Genomic DNA, 27,772 nt, shown 5'->3' on the forward strand with positions numbered 1-27,772 from the left:
TTCCTGCAACTCCTGTGCTTCTGCACTCCTGGACAGGATTTCTTCTCTCTCCATGCAGACGGAATGGAGACTGGGGTGTTGGCTGAAGAGTTGACTTGCAGTGTGTGTCTGGGGTTGTTCCAGGACCCTGTGGTATTGCCCTGCCAGCACAGTTTCTGTACCAAATGCATCAGCGATGCCTGGGACCATTCAGGGACTCTGCATGAAGTCAACTGTCCTCAATGTCGGAAAACCTTCAACCCCAGACCCAGCCTGGTGAAAAGCCACACGCTGCAGAACATCGTGGAGAAATACATCCAGAGCCAGGCTGCCACGGCTGCTGTTACTGCCACAGATGCCCAGTCGGCCACCGTGATGTGTGAGTACTGCATCGACACCCCAACCCCAGCTGTGAAGACCTGCCTCAAATGTGAAACCTCCTTCTGTTCCCTCCACCTGCAACCGCACTTGACCAAGCAGATTTACAAAGAGCACAGTCTGATCGAGCCCATTGCTGACCTCACAAGAAGGCAGTGCCCAAGTCATAAGAAGGTCCTTGAGTTCTACTGTGAGCAGGACGAGGAATGTGTGTGTATATCCTGTACCGTCATAGGGAGTCACAAGTCCCACAATCTGCTCAGTCTGGAGGAGGCGCAAGACAAATTAAAGGTGAGCGACGTTTCTGAAGAGCTGGAAACTCCAATAGTTTACCTTCCTAATCCTTGGATCCCAGACGTGAAGGGATAGCATTAGGATTGAGAGCAATGTGAATTTAAAAAAAAATATAAAAAGTAGAAGCAAGGTAAATTGGTAAATTAGTTTATTATCTACACATATACAGAGGTAGAGTGAACAACCTGTCTTGCATACCGTTCATACAGATCAATTCATTACACAGCGCAGTTACATTGGGTTAGTACAGAGTGCATTGAGGTAGTACAAGATAAAACAATAACAGAATGCAGAATAAAGTGTTACAGTTACAGAGAAAGTGCAGTGCAGGCCATAATGATGTCGACTGTGAGGTCAAGAGTCCATCATCATACTAGGGCACTGTTCAATGGTCTTATGACAACGGGATAGAAGCTGACCTTGAACCCGGTGGTACGCGCTTTCAGGGTTTTGTATCTTCTGCCTGATGGGAGGGGGGAGAAGAGAGAATGTCCGGGGTGGGTGGGGTCTTTGATTATGCTGCCTGTTTTACTGAGGCAGCGAGAAGTATAGACAGAGTCCCTGGAGGGGAGGCTGGTTTCAGTGATGTACTGAGCTGTGTCGACAACTCTCTGCAGTTTCTTGCAGTCACGGGCAGAACAGTTGCCGTTCCAAGCTGTGATGCATCTGGATAAAAATTGATAAAAGTTGGTTTTTATCAATTATCAAGGGAGACATGCCAAATTTCTTTAGCCTCCTGAGGAAGTAGAGGCGCTGGTGAGCTTTCTTCTCCATGGTGTCTACGTGTTTGGACCAGGACAGGCTTTTGGTGATGTTCCCTCCTAGGAACTCGAAACTCTCAACCCTCTTGAGCTCAAGGTCAGAATCAGAATCAGGTTTATTATCACTGACATACTGTATGTCATTAAATTTGTTGTTTTGTGGCTGATCTACCTAATCTCCATTTTTCAGCATTATCCCTATATCCCTTCATACCCTAATTATACAGCAATCTATCAATATTTCCTAATTTTCCTTAATATTTCCTCATATTCCCTAATATTGATTGATTGGCACCTCCTCAGTGTAAAGAGAATAGATAGGGCAGAGTTTGTTGTGAGTTTCCAGGAAGGATTCCTGACACAGTACGTTGACAGGCGAACTAGAGGAGAGGCCATTCTGGATCTGGTACTAGGCAATGAGCCTGATCAGGTTTCAGATCTCTCGGTGGGAGAGCATTTTGGAGACAGTGACCATAACTCCTTGACCTTTACCATAGCCTTGGAGAGGGATAGGAGCAGATGATATGGGAAAGTATTTAATTGGGGGAGGGGGAATTACGATGCTACTAGGCAGGAACTTGGGAGCGTAAATTGGGAAAAGATCTTCTTGGGGAAGTGCACAACAGAAATGTGGAGGTTGTTTAGGGAGTACTTGCGTGGGGTTCTGGATAGGTTTGTCCCATTGAGGCAGGTTAAGGATGGTAAAGTGTAGGAACAGACAAGTGGTTGACAAGAGACGTAGAGTATTTTGTTGAGGAAGAAAGAAGCTTACCTAAGGCTTAGAAAGCAAGGATCAGACAGGGGTCTGGAGAGTTACAAGGTAGCCAGGAGGGAGCTTAAGAATGGATTTAGGAGAGCTAGAAGGGGCATGAGAAGGCCTAGGCAAGTAGGATTAAGGAAAACCCCAAGGTGTTCTACACGTATGTGAAGAGTAGGAGGATGACTAGAGTGAGCATAAGACCGATGAGGGAATAAAAGAGGAAACATGTGCCTGGAGTCAGAAGAGGTAGGGGAGGTCCTTAATGAATACTGTGCTTCAGTATTCACCAGTAAGGGAGATCCTGATGTTTGTGAGGATGGTGTACAACAGGCTGATGCACTAGAGCATGTCAACGTGAAGAAAGAGGATGTGCTGGAACTTTTGAAAAACATTAGGAGAGGTAAATCACTGGAGCCAGACAGATATATCCAGAGGTAAATCACTGGAGCCAGACAGATATATCCAGAGGTAAATCACTGGAGCCAGACAGATATATCCAAGGGTATTACGGGAAGTGATCGCTGCACCTTTGGCGGTGATCATCAGTCATGCCAGATGATTGGAGGGTGGCAAATTACTGGAGAAGGTTGTTAGAGACAGGATTTATGAGCATTTGGAGAAGCGCAGGCTGATCAGGGACAGTCAGCATGGCTTTGTGCAGGGCAGGTTGTGCTTATTGAGCCTGATTGAATTCTTTGAGGATGTGACAAAGCACGTTGATGAAGGTAGAGCAGTGGATGTGATGTACGTAAATTTTAGTAAAGCTTTTGATAAAGTTCCTTATGGAAGGCTCATTCAGAAAGTCAGGAGGCATGGGATCCAGGGAAACTTGGCTGTGTGGATTCAGAATTGGCTTGCCTATAGAAGACAGAGGGTGGTGGTAGATGGAGCGTATTCTGCTTGGAGGTCGGTGACCTGTGGTGTTCTGCAGGAATCTGTTCTGGGACCCCTGCTCTTTGTGATTTTTATTAATGTCTTGGATGAGGGTGTGGAAGGGTGGGTTAGTAAGTTTGCTGATGTTACAAAGGGTGGTGGATAGTGTGGAAGGTTGCTTTAGGTTACAACAGGATATTGACAGAATGCAGACTGAGAAGTGGCAGATATGGATCAACTTGGAAAAGTGTGAAGTGATACACTTTGGAAGATCGAATTTAAGGGCAGAATACAAGGTTAATGGCAGGACCCTTAGCAGTGTGGAGGAACAGAGGGATCTTGGGGTCCACGTTCAGAGATCCCTCAAGGTTGCCACACAGGTTGATGGGGTTGTTAAGAAGGTGTGTGGTGTGTTGGCCTTCATTAATTGAGGTATTGAGTTCAAGAGGTGCCAGGTAATGTTGCAGCTCTATAAAACTCTGGTTAGACCACACTTGAGAGTATTGTGTTCCGTTCTGGTCGCCTCATTGTTGGAAGGATGTGGAAGCTTTAGAGAGGGTGCAGAGGAGATTTACCAGAATGCTGCCTGGATTGGAGAGCATGTCTTATGAGGATTGGTTGAACAAGTAAGGGCTTTTCTCTTTGGAGAGACGGAGGATGAGGGGTGACTTGATAGAGGTGTACAAGATGATAAGAGGCATAGATGGAGTGGACAGTCAGAGACTTTTTCCCAGTGCGACAATGGCTAACACGAGGGGGCATAATTTTAAGGTGATTGGAGGAAGGTATAAGGGGGATGTCAGAGGTAAGTTTTTTACACAGAGAGTGGTGGGTGCATGGAACGCACTGCCTGCAGAAGTGGTGGAGGGAGATACATTAGGGACATTTAAGTGACTCTTAGATAGACACATGAATGATAGAGAAATGGAGGGCTATGTGGGAGGGAAGGGTTAGATAGATCTTAGAGCAGGATAAAATGCCAGCACAACATTGTGGGCCAAAGGGCCTGTACTGTGCTGTAATGTTCTATTTGTTTTGAATAAATTCAGTGACAGACGCTGCACACTCCCTCCACAGGAGAGAATTCCAAAATTGGCCACCCTCTACTAAATTTACCACCATGGGCATGTGTCTGACTGAGTCTCATTTTTGCACTAGGGTCTTGCTTTTGCATACTTTTTTTTCTCTTTTCATTGTCTTGTGTAATTTTTATTCTGTGTGTTGTTGTCTGTTAGGTACCTGCCAGTGATGCTGTTGCAAGTAAGTTTTTCATTGTACCTGTACCTCACCGTACTCATGCACTTGACAATAAACTCGACTTGACTTGACCTCCATATGTAGATATTTCTCCTGAATCTGAGGCCCTGCCCCTAGTCTTAGACTCCTCAACCAGGGAAATGTCCTCCATGCATCCAGCATGGAATAAAGGGAATATCTGGGATAAGATTGCTATGGCATGATAAGATATCTTTATTAGTCACATGTACATCGAAACACACACTGAAATGCACCTTTTGTCTAGAGTGTTCTGGGGGCAGCCCACAAGTGTCGCCACGCTTCTGGTACCAACATAGCATGCCCACAACTTCCTAACCTGTAGGTCTTTTTATTTTGATAATTCCCTTGCAACATTTTTCAATGTATCAATTGATGAGGCTTTACTCATTAAAGTCGACAAGATGTGATTCACCCAGTCCAGTAAATGTCTCAACTACTTCCTGCCCATGGCATCTCCTGATCATGTGCCAACTTTCTTTCTGAGGTCCTTTGGGGGATTCACCTTCTGAAGTATTTCTGTTCTTTTTTTTGCAGGAGAAATTGAAGAACAAGGTTGAGAATATCCATATGATTCAGAAGGATTGGTCTAGTGAACATCAAGATCTGGAGCAAGCAGAAATTGAAGTTAAGGTAGGGAAAATTGTGTGCAACTGGATTTAAAGAGGATTAGAGCGATGGATATCAGAATCAGATTCATTATCACTGACTTAGATGATGTGAAATTTGTTGTTTTGTGGCAACAGTACAGTGCAAGGAAATAAAGTTACCATAAATTACAAAAATAAATAAATAGGGCAGAAAAAGGGAATAACAAGGTAGTGTTTTTGAGTTCATGGACCGTTCAGAAATCTGATGGCGGAGGGGAAGAAGCTGTTTCTGAATCGTTGAGTGTGGGTCTTCAGGCTCCTGTACCTCCTATATTGTCTTATTGTGATGGTAGTAACGAGAAGAGGGCATGTCCCGGATGGTGAGGGTCTTTAGTGATGGATGCTGCCTTCTTGAGGCACCGCCTCTTGAAGATGTCCTTGATGGCGGGGAGGGTTGTGCCCGTGATGGAGCTGGCTGAGTCTACAACTCTCTGCAGCCTCTTGTGATCCTACGCATTGGAGGATCCGTACCAGGCAGTGATGCAACCAGTCAAAATGCCCTCCACCGTACATCTGTAGAAAGTTGTAAGAGTCTTTAGTGACTGCAGCAGTGAGAGGTTGAATATGTCCTTGAACACACCAGCCAGTTGGTCGGAACAGATTTTCAGTACCCTGTCAGGTACACCATCGGGGCCTGACGCCTTGCGAGAGTTCACCCGCTTGAAGGATGTTCTGACGTTGGCCTCCGAGACAGAGCTCACAGATGTCATAAGATAACAAATGTCATAAGAACATAAGATAGTAGCAGGAATAGGCCACTTGGCCCCTCAAGTCTACCCTGTCATTCGATATGATCATAACTGATGTGCTGCAGGACTCAACTCCTTTCTGTGACACAACATCACCATCTGCAAATTGCACACCATCCTGACTTGAAGTTTGAAAAACACGATGATGCTGGAGGAACTCAGCAGGCCAGGCAGCACCCGTGGAGAAAAGCAGGCGGTCAACGTTTCGGGTCAGGACCCTTCTTCAGGACTGAAGATAGGAAAAGGGGGAAGCCCGATATATGGGAGGGAAAAGCAGAGCAGTGATAGGTGGACAGAAGAGGGGAGGCGGGGTGGGCACAGGGTGGTGATAGGTAGATGCAGGTAAGAGATAGTGATGGGCAGGTGCGGGGGGGGAGGGGAGAGCAGATCCACCAGGGGAGGGGTCAAAGGTAGGGAGAGAGAGGGGAAAAAAGGTGGAGAAAAGAGAGATAGGCTGGGAGAGGGGAAAAGAGAGACATGGTGGGTGGGGGGGGGGGGGGTTGTGTGGAAGGGGAGGTGGGGATTACTTAAAGTGGGAGAATTCAATGTTCATGCCGTTAGGCTGCAAGGTTCCAAGACGGAAAATGAGGTGCTTGAAGTTTATTGACATTCCCTCTTTGTAGCTGGGTCTAAATCCTGGAGCTTCTTCCCTGTGGGTTCATTCAGCAGAATGACTACAGCAGTTCAAAAGGTGGCTTTCCCTCATCTTTTTAATGGCAGGGACAGGCAATAAATCCAAGTTAAAGTTGAGTTTTTTTTGTCATATGCACAAGTCCCAGGCACTCCACTCTACTGTCACATCCCCAAGACCAATCCATTTAATCTCCTTCATACCTTCTTCAAGACAATCCTTCCAATTCCGGGCTCCGACACACCAAGCGCATGGTATTCATCCATCCAAAGCCTGGTCAACAAGTTGTAAAGATTGAGTGCATTTGATCAAAGTCAGAGTCAAAGTCGAGTTTATTGTCATCTGCACAAGTCCATGTGTGCACAGGTGCAATGAAAAACTTACTTGCAGCAGCATCACAGGCACAGAGCATCAGATAAGCAGCATTCACAAGAAAAGCTAAATTAAACATAAATTATACAGAATTTTACAAGAAAGAACACAATTAAAAACAAAGAGAAAGTCCATTTTAGTGCAAAGTGTTCAAAGTGGTCATAGTGTTGCTAAACTGTAGCAATTATGGTTGTGCCGGTTGGTTCAAGAACCGAATGGTTGAAGGGAAGTAGCTGTTCTTGAACCTGGTGGTGTGGGACTTCAGGCTTCTGTACCTCCTGCCCGATGGGAGCTGCGAGAAGATGGCATGGCCCAGGTGGTGGGGATCTTTGATGATGGATGTTGCCTTCTTGAGGCAGCACCTCCTGTAGATACTACTGATGGTGGGGAGTAATGTGCCCATGATGTATTGGGCTGAGTTCACTACTCTCTGCAGTTTCTTATGTCCCTGTGCATTTGAATTGCCGTCCCAGACCGTGGTGCAAACAGTCGGGTAATGTTGGCCTTACCAGCAATGCCCAAACCCTGAAAAAAAATCCCTCCTTAAATAAGTGGATCAAATTGTACACAGAACTCTACACATGGTAACCAAAGTGTTATATAGTTAAAGCAAAATTACCCAACTTCTGTTCCACCCCATGTTTAAATATTTTCAAATGTAACTCAGCACCAAATATTTTCAGATAAACAGATGGAATATAGAACAGTACAGTGCAGGAACAGGCCCTTTGGCACATGATGTTGTGCTGAACTGATTAAGCTAATGACTCCCAATCTCTTCTGCCTGCACATGGTCCATATCCCTCTATTCTCTGTATATTCATGTGCCTATCCAAGAGACGCTTAGATGCCTCTATAGTATCTGCCTCCACCACCACCCCTGGCAGCACATTCTAGGCACCCACCACTCTTTGAGATGAAGATTAAGATATCTTTGTTAGTCACATGTACATCGAAACGCACAGTGAAATGCACCTTTTGCGTAGAGTGTTCTGGGGGCAGCCCACAAGTGTCGCCACGCTTCCGGTGACAACATAGCATGCCTACAACTTCCTAACCTGTACGTCTTTGGAATGTGGGAGGAAACTGGAGCACCCGGAGGAAACCCACGCAGACACGGGGAGAACGTACAAACTCCTTACAGACAGTGGCCGGAATTGAACCTGGGTCACTGGCACTGTAATAGCATTACGCTAACTGCTACACTACCGTGCCTGAACTTACCCCCTCTCATCTTAAATGCATGCCCTCATGTATTAGACAAAGATACCGGCTGTCTCCTCTATCTCTGCCTCTCATAATTTTATAAACTTCTATCAGGTCTCCCCTCAGCTTCCGTCACTCCAGAGAAAACATTTCTAGTTTATCCAACCTCTCCTTATAGCACATGCCCTTTAATCCAGGCAGCATCCTGGTAAACTTCTTCTGAACCCTCTCTATAGCCTCCACATCTTTCCTATAATGTCGTGACCACAGTTGAATGCAATACTCTAGATGCAGCCTAACTAGGGTTTTATAAAGCTGCAACATAACTTCCTGACTCTTGAATAATGCCCTGACTAAAAAAGGCAAGCATGCCGTACGCCTTCTTTACCACCCTATCAACTTGTGTGGCCACTGTGAAGGATCTGAAGACCTTTAGGATATTCTGGTACATTTTAAACACTGTATAAGTTGTTGCCATGGTTGGATTTTCAGAGACGCAGTAAGGAACTGAAGGAGAAACTGTCGACGGTTTTCTCCAAATGGAGGAAGCAGTTGGAAGAAGATGAGAAGTCGGCACTGAAGCTGATCGATGAGGAGGAGCATCGAGCGGTCTCCGAAATCAAGAGCTGCTCTGATTCACTGATAAAAAAGATGGAAGAAATTGAACTAATAGACAAGGAAGCCCAGGATCAAGAGCAGAAGGACCCTCTCTCCTTTCTTCAGGTACTCATTGTGATCCATCTATTATTTTGTTGCAAAGACTCACTTCAAACGCTCCTTGCTCTGAATCATAGTTCGTCTTGTTTTCTTTGATTTTAATTTGACTTCCTCTCTTTTATTGACAGGACGTGAAGCAGCTTCTCTCGAGGTGAGTCTCAGTGTGTGTAAGGTGCTGCTGGTGGGTGGGGGGAGGGCAGGCGGGGGCGATAAAGAACTGCAAGCTGTTGGGTATGTCGTAAAGAGTCATGAGTACAGCCTCAGGATCTGGGAGGAAGTTTGGTGGCAAGACCTGTGATTGGAACATTGGATATCACTTATGGTGTTGTTGTTCAGTGATATCTGTATGTAAATCTATTCTGGAAAATGGAAGCCTAAAGAAAAGTTCCTGAAAGAGTGCAAAGAAGATTTGTGAGAAAGGTGCCAGGACTCAATGGCCTGAGTTATAGGGAGGGGTTGGGCAGGCGAGGACTTTATTCCTTGGAATGTCGGAGACTGAGGGGTGACCCTTCAGAGGTGTATGAAATCATGAGGGGCATAGATAGGGTGAATGCGCACAGTCTTTTTCCCAGGGAATGGGAATCAAAAACTAGAGGGCATAGGTTTAAGGTGAGAGGGGAAAGATTTAAAAGGGAGTTGTGGGGTAACTTCTTCAGGCAGAGGGTGGTGAATATATCCAACGAGCTGCCAGAGGAAGTGGTTGAGGCAGGTACAATAACAACATTTAAAAGACAGTTGGACAGGTACATGGATTGGAAAGGTTCAGAAGAATATGGACCAAATGCTGGCAAATGGGACTGGCTTGGATGGGCATCTTGGTCGGCATGGACCAGTTGGGCCGAGGGGCCTGTTTCCATGCTCTATGACTCTATCTCTATTTATTTCTCCACTTAACGTAAAAGCACCATTCAATTTACTCAAACATTGATAAAACATCACTCGTGATTCAGCAGTTAAGTCACGTAAACCACTGTGAATGGACCCTTTTTCATGTTTGGCTCTGCATTCATCTACGAGAGGTAAGTGACAAGAACAGGTCTACGACTTTCCTACCCCTCATCTCTTAAAGTGTCATAGAGTCATACAGGACAGAAACAGGCCCTTCAGCTCAACTCGTCCATGCCGACTGAAATGCCTATTGACGCTTAACCCATTTTCCTGCTTTTGGCCCATAGCCCTCTAAACCTTACCTATCCAGGTAGCTGTTTTTTAATTGTACCCACCTCTACCACTTCCTCTGACAGCTCATTCCATAAACCCACCGCCCTCTGTGTGAAAAACTTGCCACTCGGGTCCCTTTTAAATCTTTCCCCTCTCACCTTAAACCTATGCCCTCTAAGTTTTAGACTCCTCCAACCTGAGAAAAGGACTGTGACCATCCACCTCATCTACACCCCTTTATACACCTCTATAAGGTCCTCCCTCAGCCTCTTGCACTGCAGTGAAAACAGTCAGCATGATTGGCACATGTGCAGAGAAATTCTGGGTTATTGCTTCCCTATCCCCCAATACTGCCTGAACTGCTGGGTGTTTAAAGCTAACATAACTCGATGGGCTGAATGGCCTCCTTCTCTGTTGTAAGATAAAATAATGGGAGCAGCGCTCCAAATACCCAGACGGTGCTGGTGATGGTGAAGTGAAGAATGTACCTCCTGCAGCAAAACTAGCAGAGGTGGTACAAAAACACATCTCGATGCAGGGTCTTGACCTGAAATGTTGACCTCCACAGATGCTGCTCGACCCGCTGAGCTCCCCCAGCAAGTTGTTTTTTGCTCCAGATTCCAGCATCTGCAGTTTCATACAAAGCAAAGTTTTTCACTGTACCTCGGTACATGTGACAATAATAAACTAATTTACCAATTTAAATCATGAGATACTGGTGGCCTGGTCCAAATTGCTGAAAAATATTTTCTGTCTATTCGTAGAGTCAAAGAGTCATAGAGTTAGAACATAGAACACTACAGCATAGTACAGGCCCTTCAGCCCACAATGTTGTGCTGACATTTTATCCTGCTCTAAGATCTATCTAACCCTTCCCTCCCACATAGCCCCCCATTTCTCTATCATTCATGTGGCTATCTAAGAGTCTCTTAAATGTCCCTAATGTATCTGCCCCCACAACCTCTGCCGGCAGTGCGTTCCACACACCCACCACTCTCTGTGTAAAAAAAAACTTACCTCTAACATCCCCCTTATATCTTCCTCCAATCACCTTAAAATTATGTCCCCTCGTGTTAGCCATTGTCGCCCTGGGAAAAAATCTCCGACTGTCCACTCGATCTACGCCTCTCATAGAGCATGAAAATAGGCCCTTTGGCCCAACTCGTTCATGTCGACCAAGATGCCCATCTAAGCTAGTCCCATTTGCCCACATTTGACCCATAACCCTCTAAACCTTTCCTATCCATGTACCTGTCCCAAAAAATCCTAGCCTCCCCAACCTCTCCCTATAACTTGGTCCCTCAAGCCCGCAACATCCTCGTAAATCTTCCTCGCACTCTTCCCAGCTTCATGATATCTTTCCTATAACAGAGTAACCAAAACTGAATACAGGAAGTCCCCAGATTATGAACGAGTTCCGTTTTTGAGTCTGTTTGTAAGTTGAATTTGTATGTAAGTCGGAACAGTATGTAAGCCAGTACAGTATTTATAATTGTTATTTATTCGTTAAATGGACCCAATTCGACAGTTTTCATTACGTTTCTTTTTTTATTCCGTGCGGGATGCAGCGAGTTAAGGTTCAGTGGGTCGCAGGTGATGTTAACCGAATGCGGAGCAGTTATTAGCATTCCTTTACTTGGAAGTACCTGGCATGAATCCTTGGTCCTCCGTGGGTGTTCTCCCCAGGATGAATTGCTTTATAGCTCAGTATAGGGAGGCTACTTGTGAGGGCTGGTGCCGGACAGGCCGCATCAAGCAGTGTGATCATTCAGCATTGAATGTGGGCCATTGCTGGGGACTGGGAGCATCTGCTTCACATGTTAATGTGCTGGGAGATATCTTTATGGTAACAACACAACATTGATTGCTGCCCTGTGAGCTTGCACCATAAAGAAATCTCTGGGCTGGGGAAAGCTGAGCAGCAACTTCCATGATATCTAAGTAGAGCGCACAGTGGAAAGAGCGGACTGAAGCCCACGCCCCCTCTCCTCACCGCCCGGCCCGGTGCTTGCTTCTGTACTCGGGCAGAAATCTTTTGTTCCGTGAGTCCTATGCTGACAAAGTACCAAACAGTACGCCGGTGGTTTGACAACATTCCTCAAAAATAAAATGATTACATAATGTCTGGATCCAGTGTTCACCGCCTCTGTTCTAAGACACAGTCGGATATTCAGAAAGCATCTAACTCAAATCATTGTGCAAGCGAATAGATTCTTCTACAATGTTTTACGAATGAACATTAAAATTCTTCACAATCAGATGCAAATATGGACAACCATTGCATTAAACCATACATGTAAATATTTACAGTTCGTCCCATTCGTCCCGTACTAACGAACCGCCCGTTCATTAGTACAAACCATTGTGTGTAACTCGATTTTTTTTAAAGTAATAGGCTTTACGGAGGTCGGTTTGTAAGTATGGGCGTTCGTAAGTCGAGCGTTCGTAACCCGGGGACTTCCTGTACAAGACCGCACACAACTGTAACCCGATATCTCATGTTTTCAGTCTCTCTAAAGTTCCTTTCCAGCTTGTCTCTGACAGTGACTGTGAGACAGTGAGCGGGAGATAGAAAGTTGTGTCTTTGGTCCCAACTGATCACAGCCCTGAGTTGTCTGCTGCTTAATGTGTCTTATCCCCTGTACACCAGTGATATCTTCCCTACTCCTCAAAACAGTGCCATGGGGTCTTTTTTAAAGTTCTCACCTCTTCTTTTCAAAATCCTGCATGTTCTCAACCCTTCTTGCACTCAGCACCATTACCCTCACACTCCTTGTACCTATCTTCTGAAATTCCATTCGTAATGACTCTCCACGTCTCTTATCATTCTCTGTCCCCTTTTAAGATAACCTTTAACACTGATATCTTCAACTAAGTTTAAGGTAATCCACCCGAATATGTCCTGAAGTAGCTTGGCATCAAAGTTTATTTATTAAAATTCTTGCAAAGTGTCATAGGATATTTGGTAATTTTAAAGGTGCAGTTCTTCTTATTCAGTGACATAATTTGACCTAAACACTGGAAGGTGGCCAGTGGTGGGACATGGTTCAAGAAGACACTCCAGGATATGAAGGACCAATCAGCGTGAATAATTCATGTGAATAAACTACTAAAGTTCACACCAAGAATGGACGGGCTTCTATCAATTATTTCCTTCAACCAGAAATATCTATTTGTTTCATTACTTTATGAATTATTGATTGACATGTTTAACTATTTTTATTTTCAATTCCTAAATGCCACTGCATTTTTACTTATATATTTAATTCTTACATTCTACTGATCCTTATTTGTGAAATTATTGCTTCTATTTTTCATTTATCCTGTTTATTCTAGATAACAGTTTGTATTATTTTTATCATTGCAGATATTCTCAACTTCAACTATCCCAAGCTACCATTAAAAAACAGGAGATAAATACTGTCCCTGCAGTTAACTCCTCTGGCTTATTATTCAATTTTGCTGGAAACTTGGAACAAAACACTCACAGAAAGACGTTAAGTAGTATGTTAATGCAGTCCAACAGGTACTTTAACCGGCTACTTACACCTCTCTCATTAAATGAAAAGCATTTCATAAACTTTGAGGCAAGGCATAGTTTTATAGTCTCTAATCTAGATGGTGAATGTTCAAGTAATCATTCAGCTGATCGATGATGTACCAAACAAATCTTAACCAACACTAAAGATGGAATGAAGATTTGATTCCTTTCCAACAGATAGAAAATAATGAAATATAAAGACAGCACTCTTCAATTAGGAAAATTCAAAGTTAAAAAGAGTCAATTAATTTCACATGAGTTTGAAAAGTCCAGTGAGTATGGCTCACTGCAGGATAGGCTCAACAGGCTAACATGAGGGGACATAACTTTAAGGTGATTGGAGGAAGGTATAAGGGGGATGTCAGGGGTAAGTTTTTTACACAGAGAGTGGTAGGTGTGTGGAACGCACAGCTGTCAGAGGTTGTGGGGGCAGATACATTAGGGATATTTAAAAGACTCTTAGATAGACACACGATTGATAGAAAAATAGGGGGCTATGTGGGAGGGAAGGGTTAGATAGATCTTAGAGCAGGATAAAATGTCGGCACAACATTGTGGGCTGAAGGGACTGTACTGTGCTGCAGTGTTCTATGTTAAATCAGGATTAAATTTTAATTACAGAATCTGGATCTGACTAACAAGACCAACATTTGTTACTTTTAAATAGTCGGAGGGGTGGTTTGGGGGAGGTTTGGTGAGTTGCAGAGTGAGTCAACTTCTTGATCTACTGCAGTGTATGCGGTGAAGGTAATCCATAGTGTGGGAACTAGATGGGTTTTGTCAATCTCAAATTATAGTTCCAGATAATTCAAATGTAAATTTAAACTCCCTGTTTTGTGTGTGGGAATTTGAACTCAGATCTTCTGATTGATAGTCCAGACCACTGGATTACTACTTGTATAATTTTACCACTGTAATCCCATTCCTTCAAGTGTCACAGGTACAAATTAGTGCTGCCACTCTTTATAAGCATCTTCCATCTTTTATCAATTGCATTGCTATTGATGTTACTTGATCTAGAAATTTAGAACATGGAATCTTTAAATCCAGATTATTTATATTAACTGTGTATGGTTTCAGCCACTTGTATCTGTTCCAGCATTTAATCTATCATGTCTCGTCTTTTCCTCAGCACCACTCACTTATACCAACCTCTTGCTCCTAACTTTCACTGATATCCAAAAATATATTGATTGCTGTCATGAGTCAACCTCAGTTGGGGAGGGCACTCCAAAGTTTCATCATGCTTCCAAAGACATTTCTTCTCCGTCCTTAATGCTGACCCCTTAAACTTGAGACTGGTTGCCCTGATTCTATACAGCTCAGTTAATGGAGACGCTATACCTGCATCTACCCTGTCAAGCCAGTAAAAACCAAATACGTTTCAAAGAGATTACCCCTCACTTCTCGAAACTGTTAAGGGTATAGTCCCAATCTGCGTAATCCACTTTAAAAGGTGCTATACAAATGTAGTTATTGTGACCAGTGGTGGACAGTGGTTCAAAAGGGAGAAAGGCACAAACCGGGACCGACCGATCAGTATCATTCTTGGGAATAAACGTCTGAAGTTCGCACCAGGGATGGACAGTCTTCTATGGATTATTTCCTTTGTCCAGATTTATATTTCCTTAATAGTTTTATGAATTACTCACTGACATGTTTAACTCTTTTTAGATTTTTCATTCCTAACTGCCACTCCATTTTCATTTAAAAATCTAAGTATTATATTTCACTGATTTTTATTTGTGAATGTATTGCTTCTATTTTTCATTCATCCTGTTGGATAACAGTTTGTATTACTTTTATCATTTTAGAGGTTCACTATTTCAATCTTCCCAAGCTATCACTGAAAAACAGAGTGGAAATCCTTTTGAAGTGGTTTCGAATCCTGTTTCATTTTTTGGTGGAAATTTGGGACAAAATGCTCCAGGACAGCACATGCAGCCCAACAGGTACTTTAACCGACTACTTACATCTCTCTCATTAAATGAAAAGCATTTCAAAAATTTTGAGACAGGGCAGAGTTTTAAAATCTCCAATCCAGAAGGTCAATGTTAAAGTAATCATTCAGCTGATCGATGATGTACCAAACAAATCTTAACCAACACTAAAGGTGGAATGAAGATTTAATTCCTTTCCAACAGATAGAAAATAATGAAATATAAAGGCAGCACTTTTCAATTGGGAAAATTCAAAGTTAAAAAGAGTTAATTAATTGCACATGGGTTTGAAAAGTCCTGTGAGTATGGCTCACTGCAGGATAGGCTCAACAAGTCAGGGTTAAATTTTAATTACAGAATCTGGATCTTGCCGGCAAGACTTTTAAATAGCCGGAGGGGTGGTTTGGGGGAGGTTTGGTGAGTTGCAGAGTGAGTCAACTTCTTGATGTACTGCAGTTTATGTGGTGAAGGTAATCCATAGTGTGGGAACTAGATGGGTTTTTGTCAATCTCAAATTATTATTCCAGATTTTTCAAATAAATAAATTTTGTGTGTGGGAATTTGAGCTTAGATCTTCCGATCCGTAGTCCAGACCACTGGATTACGATTTCTATAACTTTACCACTGGAATCCCATAGAAAGCATCCTATCTGGATGCATCACGGTTTGGTACGGCAACTGCTCTGCCCAGGACCGCAAGAAACTGCAGAGAGGTGTGAGCACAGCCCAGCACATCACAGAAACCAGCCTCCTCTCCATGGACTCTGTCTATACCTCTCGCTGCCTTGGTGAAGCAGCCAGCATAATCAAAGACCCCACCCATCTGGGTCATTCCCTCTTCTCCCCTCTCCCATCAGGCAGAAGTTACAGGAGCCTGAGGGCACGTACCACCAGGCTCAAGGACAGCTTCTAACCCGCTGTTGTAAGAGTATTGAACAGTTCCTTTCTACGATGAGGTGGACTCATGACCTCACAATCTACCTTGTTATGACCTTGCATTTTATTGTCTACCTGCACTGCACTTCCTCTGTAGCTGTGACACTTTACTCTGCATTCTGTTATTGTTTTTACCCTGTACTACCTCAATGCACTGTATATTGAACTGATCTGTACGATCGGTATGCAAGACAAGTTTTTCACTGTACCTCGGTACAAGCGATAATAATAAACCAATTCCAATACCATTCCTTCAAGTGTCACAGGTTCAAGTTAGTGCTGCCACTCTTCATAAGCATCATCCACCTTTTCTCAATTGCACTGCTATTGATGTTACTGGATCTATAGAAGCTTACAGCAAGGAACCTTTGTCCAAATGATTTACATTGACTTTGTACGGATAAGAGTATAAAAACATAAGGGAAGCAGTAGTAGGCTATTCAGCCCTTTGTGCCTATTTCACCAGTCAATAAGATCATGGCTCATGGAGGAGACACAAGAGACTGCAGATGATGGTATCTGGAGCAGCACATAATCTGCTGCAGGAACTCAGCAGGTTGAGCAGAACCTGTGGGAGGAAGGGAATTGTCAAAGTTTTGGGTCAAAACCCTGCATCAGGACTGAGAGAGGGGAGATGGCCAGTATAAAGAGGAGGGGGGAGGGGGGGAGACAGGGGCCAGAGGTGACGGGTAGACTGGGGAGGGGTGAAGGATGATGAGCGGGTCAAGCCAATGGGGGAGGGTAAGGGGTGGAGTTGGTAGACATGATAGAAGGAGGCAGACCTTAACAAAAGGAGGATGGAGCCAGGAGAAGGGAGGGGCAGGTGAAGGTGGAGACAGCCAGGAGAGAGAGAAGCAGGAACTTAAAAGCTACCGGAGCTGAAATCTGACAAGTAAGGAAGGTGATGATGGGAAGCATTAGGGGAGAGGTGTAAGGCAGGTGGAATCCGAACCAGATAGGGGAGGGAGGAGGAGCCAGTGGGTGAAATGTGGGCTTAGAAGGTGAATGGAACCTGGAGGGGGAAGGGAACAAAATGGGTGATGGGGGTGCTGGAGGGGCTTGTGGAAAAGAGGACAAAAATAGGGCGACCGGAGAATTGGGAGCGGGGAGTGGTCGGAGGACAAATCAGAGGTGAGGGTTACCAAGTAGGAGATATTTTGCGTTGGGCCTCACGCTGGCAGTGGAGGAGGCCGAGGGCAGACAGGTCGGTGTGGGAATGGGAAGGGGAGTTGAAGCGGGATGCAACCGGGAGCTCGGGATGGCCACTGTGGGCAGAAGCTGGTGCTCTGCGAATCGGTCACCCAGTCTACGCTTGTTCTCGCCGATGTAGAGGAGGCCAGTGAATGCAGGAGAAGATGTTAGAGGAGGTGCCTGTGAACCTTTGGCTCATGGCTTATCTTTTCCCTCAGCACCATTTTCTGTACAAACCCAACATCCCAAGTTCCCTTAATATTCAGAAAAAGATCGATATTTGATGTGTGTGAGCCTCAAGTTCAAGTTACTTTATTGTCGTTCACCCATATGCTATAAAAACACATAGAGGAACGAAATGTCGTTTTCCCCAGACTCACACAACAGAGGACATACGTAGAACAGAGAACATACAATGAACGCAGACAAAAAAAATGTGCAAATACAAATAGTGCAAAAAATGGTATATACAGGATACAAAATTAGTGCAGGGTCAGTGCAAAATCGAGTTGGACGAAGAAAATCCAGAACTCAGTGTGTTGCACTAAGTGTATAAACATGTTCAGCAGCAGCCACAGTTCTTATATGCTGTTGTGCAAACCAGGGCTTTTGATGCGGCCTGCTTGGGAGGAGAACTACAAAGATTTATCAAATTTCTGAATGGCTGAGCCTTTAATCTGGTTCCAGGCACCCCAATCCGGGGAGACATTTTCTCTGTACCTACTCTGTCAAGCCCAAAAAGAATTGTGTATTTTTTGATGAGATCACCTCCCATTTTTCTAAACTCTTAATGGTATAGGCCCAGTTTGCTTAATCTCTACTCAATCTTTGTTGTACTCCCTCTATTTTAAATACATTTTTCCTTCGTTAGGAGACCAGAACCACGTGCAAAATTCCAGTTGTCGTCTCTCCAGGGCCTTGCATTAAAAGCCTTCAGTTTTATGCTTGGATCATATAATGAAGGCCAACACACGACTTGGTATTGGTATTGGTTTATTATTATCACTTGTACCAAGGTACAGTGAAAAACTTGTCTTGCATACCGATCGTACAGATCAATTCATTACACAGTGCATTGAGGTAGTACAGGTAAAAACAATAATAGAATACAGAGGAAGTGCATTGCAGGCAGACGATAAAGTGCAAGGTCATAACAAGGTAGATTGTGAGGTCAAGAGTCCATCTCATTGTATAAGGGAACCGTTCAATGGTCTTTAGTTGGATAGTTAGATTCAATAGTTAGATTGATCATGGAGTAGGGGTTTATATAGGTCAGCACAACATCGTGGGCCAAAGGGCCTGTATTGTGCTGTACTATTCTATGTTCTTTTGACCTTTGAAAATGTTTCATATTGCACTTGTCGGGATTAAATTCCATTTGCCAACGCTCTGCCCAATTTTCCAGCTGATCTATTATCATGCTGTAGCTTTAGACAACTTTCCTCACTATTTATAACTAGGGGACATAGCCTCAAGATTCGGGGGAATAGATTTAGGACAGAGATGAGGAGAAACTGCTTTTCCCAGAGAGTGGTGGATCTTTAGAATTCTCTGCCCAGGGAAGCAGTAGAGGCTACCTCATTAAATATATTTAAGACACAGTTAGATAGATTTTTGCGTAGTCGGGGAATTAAAGGTTATGGGGAAAAGGCAGGTAGGTGGAGCTGAGTCCACAGTCAGATCAGCCATGATCTTATTGAATGGCGGAGCAGGCTCGAAGGGCAAGATGGCTGACTCCTGCTCCTATTTCTTATGTTTATAACACCACAAATCTTCCTGCCATCTGAGAACTGCAAACAGTTTTCTATACAGTTCTGGTCACCACACTATAGGAAGGACAAGACCACATTGAAGAGGGTACAGTGAAGATTCAGCAGGATGTTAGCTGGGGGTAAACATTTCTGTTATAAAGAGAGACTGGATAGTCTTGGTTTGTTTATCTTGGAGCAGAGGAATCTGAGGGATTGAGGTACACAAGATCATGCAGGGAATAAACAGGGTACGATTTTGCAAACTCCTCCCAATCACAAAAGTGCCCAGAACTAGAGGGCACTGCTCTCGGCTATATAGAACATAGAACACTTAAAGCAGAAATCTGGAGGGCAAAAAGAGGACAGAGATAGCTTTGGCAGATAAGGTAGAGGAGAATTATAAGATATTCTGCAAGTACGTTAAGAGCAAATGGGTAACCAGGGAAAGAAGAGGTCCCCTTAAGGATCAGAGTGGTCATCTATGGGTGGAGCCACAGGAGATGGGAGAGGTGTTAAATGAATAGTTCTCATCTGCATTTACCATGGAGAAGGTCGTAGAAGCTGGGAAATTAAGGGAAGTGAATGGAAGCTATCCACAGCAGAGGAGGTGCTAGCGCTCTTAAGGCATACTAAGGTGAATAAAACACCAGGGTCTAATCAAGTGTATCCTAGGACACTGTGGGAAGCGAGGGAAGAAATTGCAGGGGTGCTGGCAGAGATAGTTGCATCATCTTTAGCCACGGTCGAGGTATTGAAGGATGGCTGATGTTGTGCCTTAATTTCAGAAGCCTTTATTACCAGGTGAGCAGTCAGATTTCTGCAGAGTTGTTCTAGACATGAGTTCAAATCCCACCAACTAGACTTTAACGAAAAATGATATAATAAATAAAAAGTGTCAGTAACGGTGACCATGAAACTTCTGGATTGTTATAAAGACCCACCTAGGAAGGAGATCTGCCATCACGGCATGGTCTGGTTCTGGACTTATCATCCCAGTGGGCACTGAACTGGTAAATTGGTTTATTATTGTCACACGTACCGAGATACAGTGGAAAAACTTTTGTTTTACATGCCGTCCATGCAGATCATTTCATCACATTTTGATATTACAAGGGAAAATGTGCAGCATAAAGTGTTACAGTTACAGAGAAAGTGCAGTGCAGGCAGACAAAAAGGTGCAAAGTCATAACCAGGTAGATTGTGAGGTCAAGAGTCCATCTTATCGTACTAGGGGATCGTTCAGTAGTCTTATAACAGCAGGATAGAAACTGTCCTTGAGTCTGGTGGTATGTGCTTTCAGGCTTTTGTTTCTTCTGCCCAATAGGAGGGGGGAGAAGAGAGAATGTCCGGGGTGGGTGAGGCCTTTGATTATGTTGGCTGCTTTACTGAGGCAGCAAGAAGTGCCTTCTCATATCCGGGTCAGTTAGTGGTGGGAATGAGTACTGGCATTGATAGTGGCATCCACACCCCTCGAAGGAATAAATGAACTGAAACTCCCTGGGAGCTTTCACATCTGCAAAGGGATTTGTGAGGCAGCACAGACATCAGTTGTGGCGGTAATCATTTGCGGCATTTTGTGTTTCTGAATGGCAATAAAACATTAATAAAACTGCTGTTCACTCCTTCATTACAGAGGTACAAAGTCACAGCGTATTACCCTGAACCTGTCCAGTGTCACCTCTGTTATCCAGGAGATATTCCGGGAATACCAAAAGCACCAGACAACCATATTGGAAGCACTAAGTAATGAAATTCAGCATGTTAGCCTTAAACACTCACTCGCTCCAGCCCTGATGTACATGACTGTCGTGCGTGATGCTTGCAAATGAGCTACAGTTATTTAACAAGGCTTTAAAATGAAGAAGTAACCATAAACCCTCTGTCTCAGTGCAGCCCCCGTCTCAGTCACTTTGCTGACTTATTTTGGAAAGTGATACGTTTTCTCCTCTGACTCCAGACCCACTTCCAGCCATTGACTTCCTCCAGCTGAGTCGTTCCACTTTGAAGGTGAAACTGCAGACACAAACATCACCGACTCTCGTACCCTTTCCTGTCAGACACTTGGGTCAGCCAGTTGATATAATTTTAATCATTACAAATGGGGCACATGTTAAGTGAGAAAATAGATGCTTTTAAACTTCCTAACACCTGCTTTCTGCTCTTCAACCAAGCCAACTCCATGCCTTGTGTAGGCAAACAACGCGTGCATGTATATTCCTAAAAGCTTCTCCCGATAAAATTCAGAGCCTCTGTTTTAGGACAGGACTGTGAAAGCTGGCTCTGTGAACACATACACTTTAGGTGGCCACACTTCCCAGTTCCACACTGTCACATAGCTGCTCTGTTGTATACGACCACTGCATTCATACCCTCCTGAAGCCTGGTTCTCTCAAGTATGACCAGAAGGGAAACTAATTTTTCAGCCAGTTCCTGGAATATGTCACAAACTCCATCGTGCTGCCTCAGTTAATGAAGGTACTGTCAGCCACTCTTCGAGCAAATATTTCCATGGTTCAATCTCCGACCTATCTGTGTGTGCCATTTTATGGGTTTCTTTGAGATTCCCCCATCATTCATCTGCACTTCACTGACCCTAATGCAGCCTGACTAAACCAATCTCTCCTCATACATTAGCCCTGACATCCCATGAATTAATCTACTAAACCCTTGTTTCACTCCCTCCATGGCAAGAACATCCTTCCTCAGACAGAACATAGAGCATAGAACAGCACAGCACAGGAACAGGCCCTTCGGCCCATAATGTCTGCACTGACCACTATGTTGAATTAAACTAAATCTCTTCTGCCTGCACATAATCTACATGCCTCCATTCCCTGCACATTCATGCGTCTATCTAAGAGCCTCTTAAACACCACTATCGTACCTGCCTCCACCACCACTCCTGGCAGCACATTGCAGGCACCCACCACTCTCTGTGTAAAAAGCCTGCCCCGCACATCTCCTTTAAACATTGTCCCTCTCACCTTAAAACTATATCCTCTAGTATTTGACACTTCTAGATGAAGAAACAACAAGATTCTGGAGGAACTCAGCAGGCCAGGCAGCATCTGTGGAGAAAAGCAGGCGGTCAACGTTTCGGGTCAGGACCCTTCTTCAGGACTGAAGATAGGAAAAGAGGAAGCCCATTATATAGGAGGGAAAAGCAGAGCAGTGATAGGTGGACAAGAGAGCATGCATATTGAATTCTCCCACTTTAGGTAATCCCCACCCTCCTTCCCCACAACACCCCCCCCCCACCACCATGCTTCTTCTCTTCTTCCCTTTCCTAGCCTCCCTTTTATTGCCTTACCCTTGACCCATCCCCCGGTGGATCTGCTCTCCCCTCCTCCCCCACACCTGCCTATTACTAGCTCTTACCTGCATCAACGTATCACCACCCTGTGCCCACCCCGCCTCCCCTCTTTTGTTCACCTATCACTGCTCTTCTTTTCCCTCTTATATATCGGGCTTCCCCCTTTCCCTATCTTCAGTCCTGAAGAAGGGTCCTGACCCGAAACATTGACCGCCTGCTTTTCTCCACGGATGCTGCCTGGCCTGCTGAGTTCCTCCAGCATCATCGTGTTTTTCATCTGGATTCCAGCATCTGCGGTCCTTTGTTTCTCCGACAAAAGAGGAGAGATGGGCTAGGCGAAAGGTTCTGACTGTCTACCCTATCTATACCTCTCATAATTTTATATACCTATCAGGATATTGAGACCAGAACTGCATACAACCCTCACAAGGCTGTGTGCAGCTGCAGTATGATATCCTTGCTCTGGACCCTAATCCTCTTGCAATGAAGTTTAACATACCATTTACCTTCTTAATTGCTCACTACACCTGAACAGCTGCTGTCAGCGACTGGTGTACAAGCACACCCAGATCACAGAGTTGTACAGCACAGAAGCAGCTGCTTTGTCCCACCATGTCTATGCTGACCACCATGCCTTCCTATATGAATCCCACTTGGTGCATTAATTCCTTATACCTCTCTGACATGCTTATTCAAGTACTTGTCAAGATATAAGGTATGTAGGTATATAGAACCATAGAATCATAGAACACTACAGCACAGAAAACAGGCCATTCAGCCCTTCTAGTCTGTTCCAAAACTTTATTCCGCTAGTCCCATTGACCTGCACCCAGTCCATAACCCTCCAGACCTCTCCCATCCATGTGTCTATCCAATTTATTCTTAAATCTTAAGAGTGAGTCCGCATTTACCACGTCAGATGGCAGCTCGTTCCACACTCCCATCACTCTCTGAGTGAAGAAGTTCCCCCTAATGTTCCCCCTTTCACCCTAAAGCCATGTCCTCTCGTACTTATCTCTCCCAATCTAGGTGGAAAGAGCCTACTCACATTTACTCTGTCTATACCCCTCATAATTTTGCAAACCTCTGTCAAATCTCCCCTCATTCTTCTACGCTCCAAGGAATAAAGTCCTAACCTGTTCAATCTTTCCCTGTAACTCAACTCCTGAAGACCCGGCAACATTCTAGTAAATCTCTTCTGCACTCTTTCAATCTTACTGATATCCTTCCTATAGTTAGGTGACCAGAACTGCAAACAATATAAGGTCATGAGGAGCATAGACAGGGTGAAAGCACATAGTCTTTTTCCCAGGGAGGGGGTGCTGAAAACAAGAGGCCATAGGTTTAAGATCAGAGGCAAGAGATTTAGAAGGGACATCAGGGGCAGCTTCTTCACACAAAGGGCGGTGCATATTTGGAACGAGCTGCCAGAAATAGTGGTTGAGGTGGGCACATGAGCAACATCTAAAAGCCATCTAGATAAGTCCATGGATAGGAGACGTTTCGAGGGCTATGGGTCAAACGCGGGCAGATGGGACTAGCTCACTGGGCAACACAGTCGGCATAGACCGTTGGGCTGAAGAGCCTGTTTCTGTGCTGTATGACTCTATGACTCTTAACTGTTGTTACTGTTCCTGCCCCCACCACCTCCTCTGGCAGCTCATTCCAGGTACCAACTACTCTTTGTGTGGAAAATTTACCCCTCAGATCCCCTTTAAACCTCCTCCCTCACCTTAAACATATGCCCTCTCATTTTAGATAACCCTACCGTGGGAAACAGACACTGGCTTACCTACCCTATCTCTGCCTCTCATACCACTATCAGGTCACCCCTCAGCCTCCCTCACTCAAGGGAAAACAGATCCTGCTTATCCAACATTTCATGAATGGGCACATGAATGAGAGGAAAATAGAGGGATATGGGCATTCTGTAGCTAGGAGGGATTAGCTATGACGGCACAACATCGTGGGCTGAAGGGCCTGGTCTATCCTGTACTGTTCTATGTTCTATCTCCTGATAATTCAAGCCCTCCAATCCAGGCAACATCTTTGTGAATCTTCCCTGCATCCTCTCGAGCTTAATCACATCCTTCCTATAGTGTGCTGACCAGAGCTTCGCACAATGCTATAAGGTCTCATTGCACCTTCCTTTTTCCCACTATCACCATTCAGATCATAATGTCCTTCTCTTTTTAGAACCAAAGTGGATGCCTCACATCTATTCATGATAAACTGCATCTGTTATGTATTTGCCAACTCACCCAACTTGTCTAAATCCCATTGGAGTCTTTTTGCCGCCTCCTCACAGCTCAGAATCCCCTGAACTTTGTATCATCTGCAAACTTGGAAATGCTTCACTTAGTTCCCTCATCCAGTCAATGATATATATTCTGAATAGCTGGGGCCCAATCATGATTCATAGAACATAGAAAATTACAGCACAGTACAGGCCCTTCGGCCCACAATGTTGTGCCGACATTTTATCCTTCTCTAAGATCTATCTAACCCTTCCTCCCACATAGCCCTCCATTTCTCTATCATTCATGTGTCTATCTAAGAGTCTCTTAAATGTCCCTAATGTATCTACCCCCACAACCTCTGCCAGCAGTGCGTTCCACGCACCCACCACTCTCTGTGTAAAAAACTTACCTCTGACATCCCTCTTATATCTTCCTCCAATCACCTTAAAATTATGTCCCCTCGTGTTAGCCATTGTTGCCCTGGGAAAAAGTCTCTGACTGTCCACTCGATCTATGCCTCTTATCATCTTGTACACCTCTATCAAGCCACCTCTCATCTTCCTTCACTCCAAAAAGAAAATCCCTTACTCGTTCAACCAATCCTCATAAGACATGCTCTCCAATCCAGGCAACATCCTGGTAAATCTCCTCTTCACCCTCTCTAAAGCTTCCACATCCTTCCTATGATGAGGCGACCAGAAGTGAACACAATACCCCAAGTGTGGTCTAACCAGAGTTCTATAGAGCTGTAACATTACCTCGTGGCTCTTGAACTCAATACCCTGACTACTGAAGACCAACACACCATACGCCTTCTTAACAACCCTATCGACCTGCACGGCAACCTTGAGGGATCTAGGGACATGGATCCCAAAATCCCTCTGTTCCTCCTCATTGCTAAGAGTCCTGCCATTAACCTTGTATTCTGCCTTCGAATTTGATCTCCTGAAGTGTATTACTTCACACTTTTCCAGGTTGAACTCCATCTGCCACTTCTCAGACCAGGTCTGCATTCTATCAATATCCTGTTGTAATCTACAGCAACCTTCTACACTATCCACAACACCACCAACCTTTGTATCATCAGCAAACTTACTAACCCACCCTTCCACATCCTCATCCAAGTCATTTATTAAAATCACAAAGAGCAGGGGTCCCAGAACAGATCCCTACAGAACACCACTGGTCACCGACCTCCAGGCAGAATACGCTCCATCTACCACCACCCTCCTATCTATGAACGAGCCAATTCTGAATCCACACAGCCAAGTTTCCCTGGATCCCGTGCCTCCTGACTTTCTGAATGAGCCTTCCACGAGAAACCTTATCAAATGCCTTACTAAAATCCATGTTCACCACATCCACTGCTCTACCTTCATCAATGTGCTTTGTCACATCCTCAAAGATACCCTGAGGTATCCCACTAGATACTGCCTGCCCCTGGAAAAAGACCCATTTATTCCTATTTCTTTGTGTTTTGTCTGTTAACCAATTCTCAATCTGTATTTATTTACCACAGCACCCAGTTCACAGACAACTCACCCCTCCCTAGTATTAACTCCCTTGATACCCGTATGTTATTTTGCTGCATGTTTTTCCTAATTCTAGGATATGACAGTGAGGAGATATATTTATTTTTTGTTCTTCTTTTCAGAATGATCTCACTGAATAAATTGACCACAGACTAAATGGGATTCCCCCAGAAAATGGCTGTAAAGAAACTGCATCAGGATTGCAACTCAATTTCTACTCTTTGGATTCAATATGCTGAACAGAAAGCCCCTTTTTTGTATCCGTTACTTTTCTTTAGCTGGTTTACTTATCCTGATGTTACTGAACATAGTTTTTCTCAGTTTTCTGATATGTCCACTTAAAGTGAGGGGAAGCACATCACAATCCACTTGCTCAATCATAATGTAGGCTTATCGTGGATAGAGAAGGTTTTTGACATGGGGTTTGATGAAGTGGGGGGGGGGGGGGATTCATTAGTAAGGGAGCTTCTGCATTGGTCTGCAGATCAGTAGGATGTAGATTCAATTCCCACTCCCGACAGCTGAGCAAAATATCTAGGCTGATGTTTCTGTACAGTACTGATAGAATGCAACACCAGAGATGTCGTTCAAATCAGACGTTAAAGCTCAAATCTTTTCCCAGATGAGTATAAGAGACAACAGAATGCTTCAAAGAAGAACACAAGGGTTCTTTCTTGGAGAACAAACAATTTGCTGGAGGAACTCAAAGGGTCAAGCAGATTGTTTGTTGCTCCAGATTCCAGCATCTGCAGTATCTTGTGTTTCTGATTCTTCCTTGGGGTTCTGGCCAAGATTTATCCCTTCATTGAAACAGGTTGTCTTGTCGTTCTGTCATTGTTTGCGGGAGCTTTCTGTGCACAATTTGGATGTGGCATTCCTCACATAAGAAGGTTGACCAATCTTGGAAATTACATAATTGCTGGTAAACTGCTGTGAGAGTGAAAGGTGTCATCGAAATGCAACTATTCCAAATCTACAGGAGGAACTCAGTGGGTCGAGCAGCGTCTGTGGAGGGAAAGGAATTGTCGAAGTTTGGGGTTGAAACCCTGTATCTCCCCTGAGTTCCTCCTGCAGTTCCTTTTTGCTCTAGATTTCAGTATCTGCGGTCTCTTGAGTCTGTCATTTTTGCTGGGAATGTCTCTTCCTTAAAACAAGATGGCATAGGTTTAAGATCAGAGGCGAGAGATTTAAAAAGGGACATCAGGGGCAGCTTCTTCACGCAAAGGGTGGTGCATATTTGGAATGAGCTGCCAGAAATAGTGGTTGAGGTGGGCACATTTAAAAGCCATCTGGATAAGTACATGGCTAGAAGAGGTTTAGAGGGCTATGGGCCAAACATGGACAGATGGGACTAGCTTGCTAGGCAACACAGTCGGTGTGGACCAGTTGGGCTGAAGGGCCTGTTTCCGTGCTGTATGACTCTGTGACTCTAAGAAGCAACAGAAGCTGAGAGAAATAGAAATATTAATTCACATACATTATACTTAAGCTTTTAAATCTTTCAAAAATAAAGAGTAAATAA

At 44.3% G+C, this 27,772-nt stretch overlaps 1 protein-coding gene across 2 annotated transcripts; it reads left to right on the forward strand.

Moving 5' to 3' along the window:
• On the forward strand, positions 1–27,772 carry LOC127570037 (E3 ubiquitin/ISG15 ligase TRIM25-like). 2 transcript variants are annotated; one of them, XM_052015255.1, is made up of 8 exons: positions 1–648; positions 4,858–4,953; positions 8,421–8,651; positions 8,774–8,796; positions 13,174–13,332; positions 15,162–15,299; positions 20,799–20,908; positions 26,373–27,772. In XM_052015255.1, exons 1-8 carry the CDS (start codon positions 64–66, stop codon positions 26,375–26,377), a joined length of 1,347 nt encoding a protein of 448 aa, XP_051871215.1. In that variant the 5' UTR covers positions 1–63; the 3' UTR covers positions 26,378–27,772. The 2 variants fall into 2 exon arrangements, with proteins under 2 accessions (XP_051871215.1, XP_051871217.1); XM_052015257.1 differs by lacking the exon at positions 20,799–20,908.

Source organism: Pristis pectinata, chromosome 4 (genome assembly GCF_009764475.1).
Source record: "Pristis pectinata isolate sPriPec2 chromosome 4, sPriPec2.1.pri, whole genome shotgun sequence".
NCBI classification, from domain to species: Eukaryota; Metazoa; Chordata; class Chondrichthyes; order Rhinopristiformes; family Pristidae; genus Pristis; species Pristis pectinata.

Bases quoted from the DNA above. Each gene is read 5' to 3' on its own strand.
- LOC127570037 (XM_052015255.1), top strand. From the start codon at position 64: ATGGAGACTGGGGTGTTGGCTGAAGAGTTGACTTGCAGTGTGTGTCTG. The intron at 8,797-13,173 runs GTGAGTCTCAGT...TTATCATTGCAG, and splicing joins GTGAAGCAGCTTCTCTCGAG to ATATTCTCAACTTCAACTAT. The intron at 13,333-15,161 runs GTACTTTAACCG...TTATCATTTTAG, and splicing joins ATGTTAATGCAGTCCAACAG to AGGTTCACTATTTCAATCTT.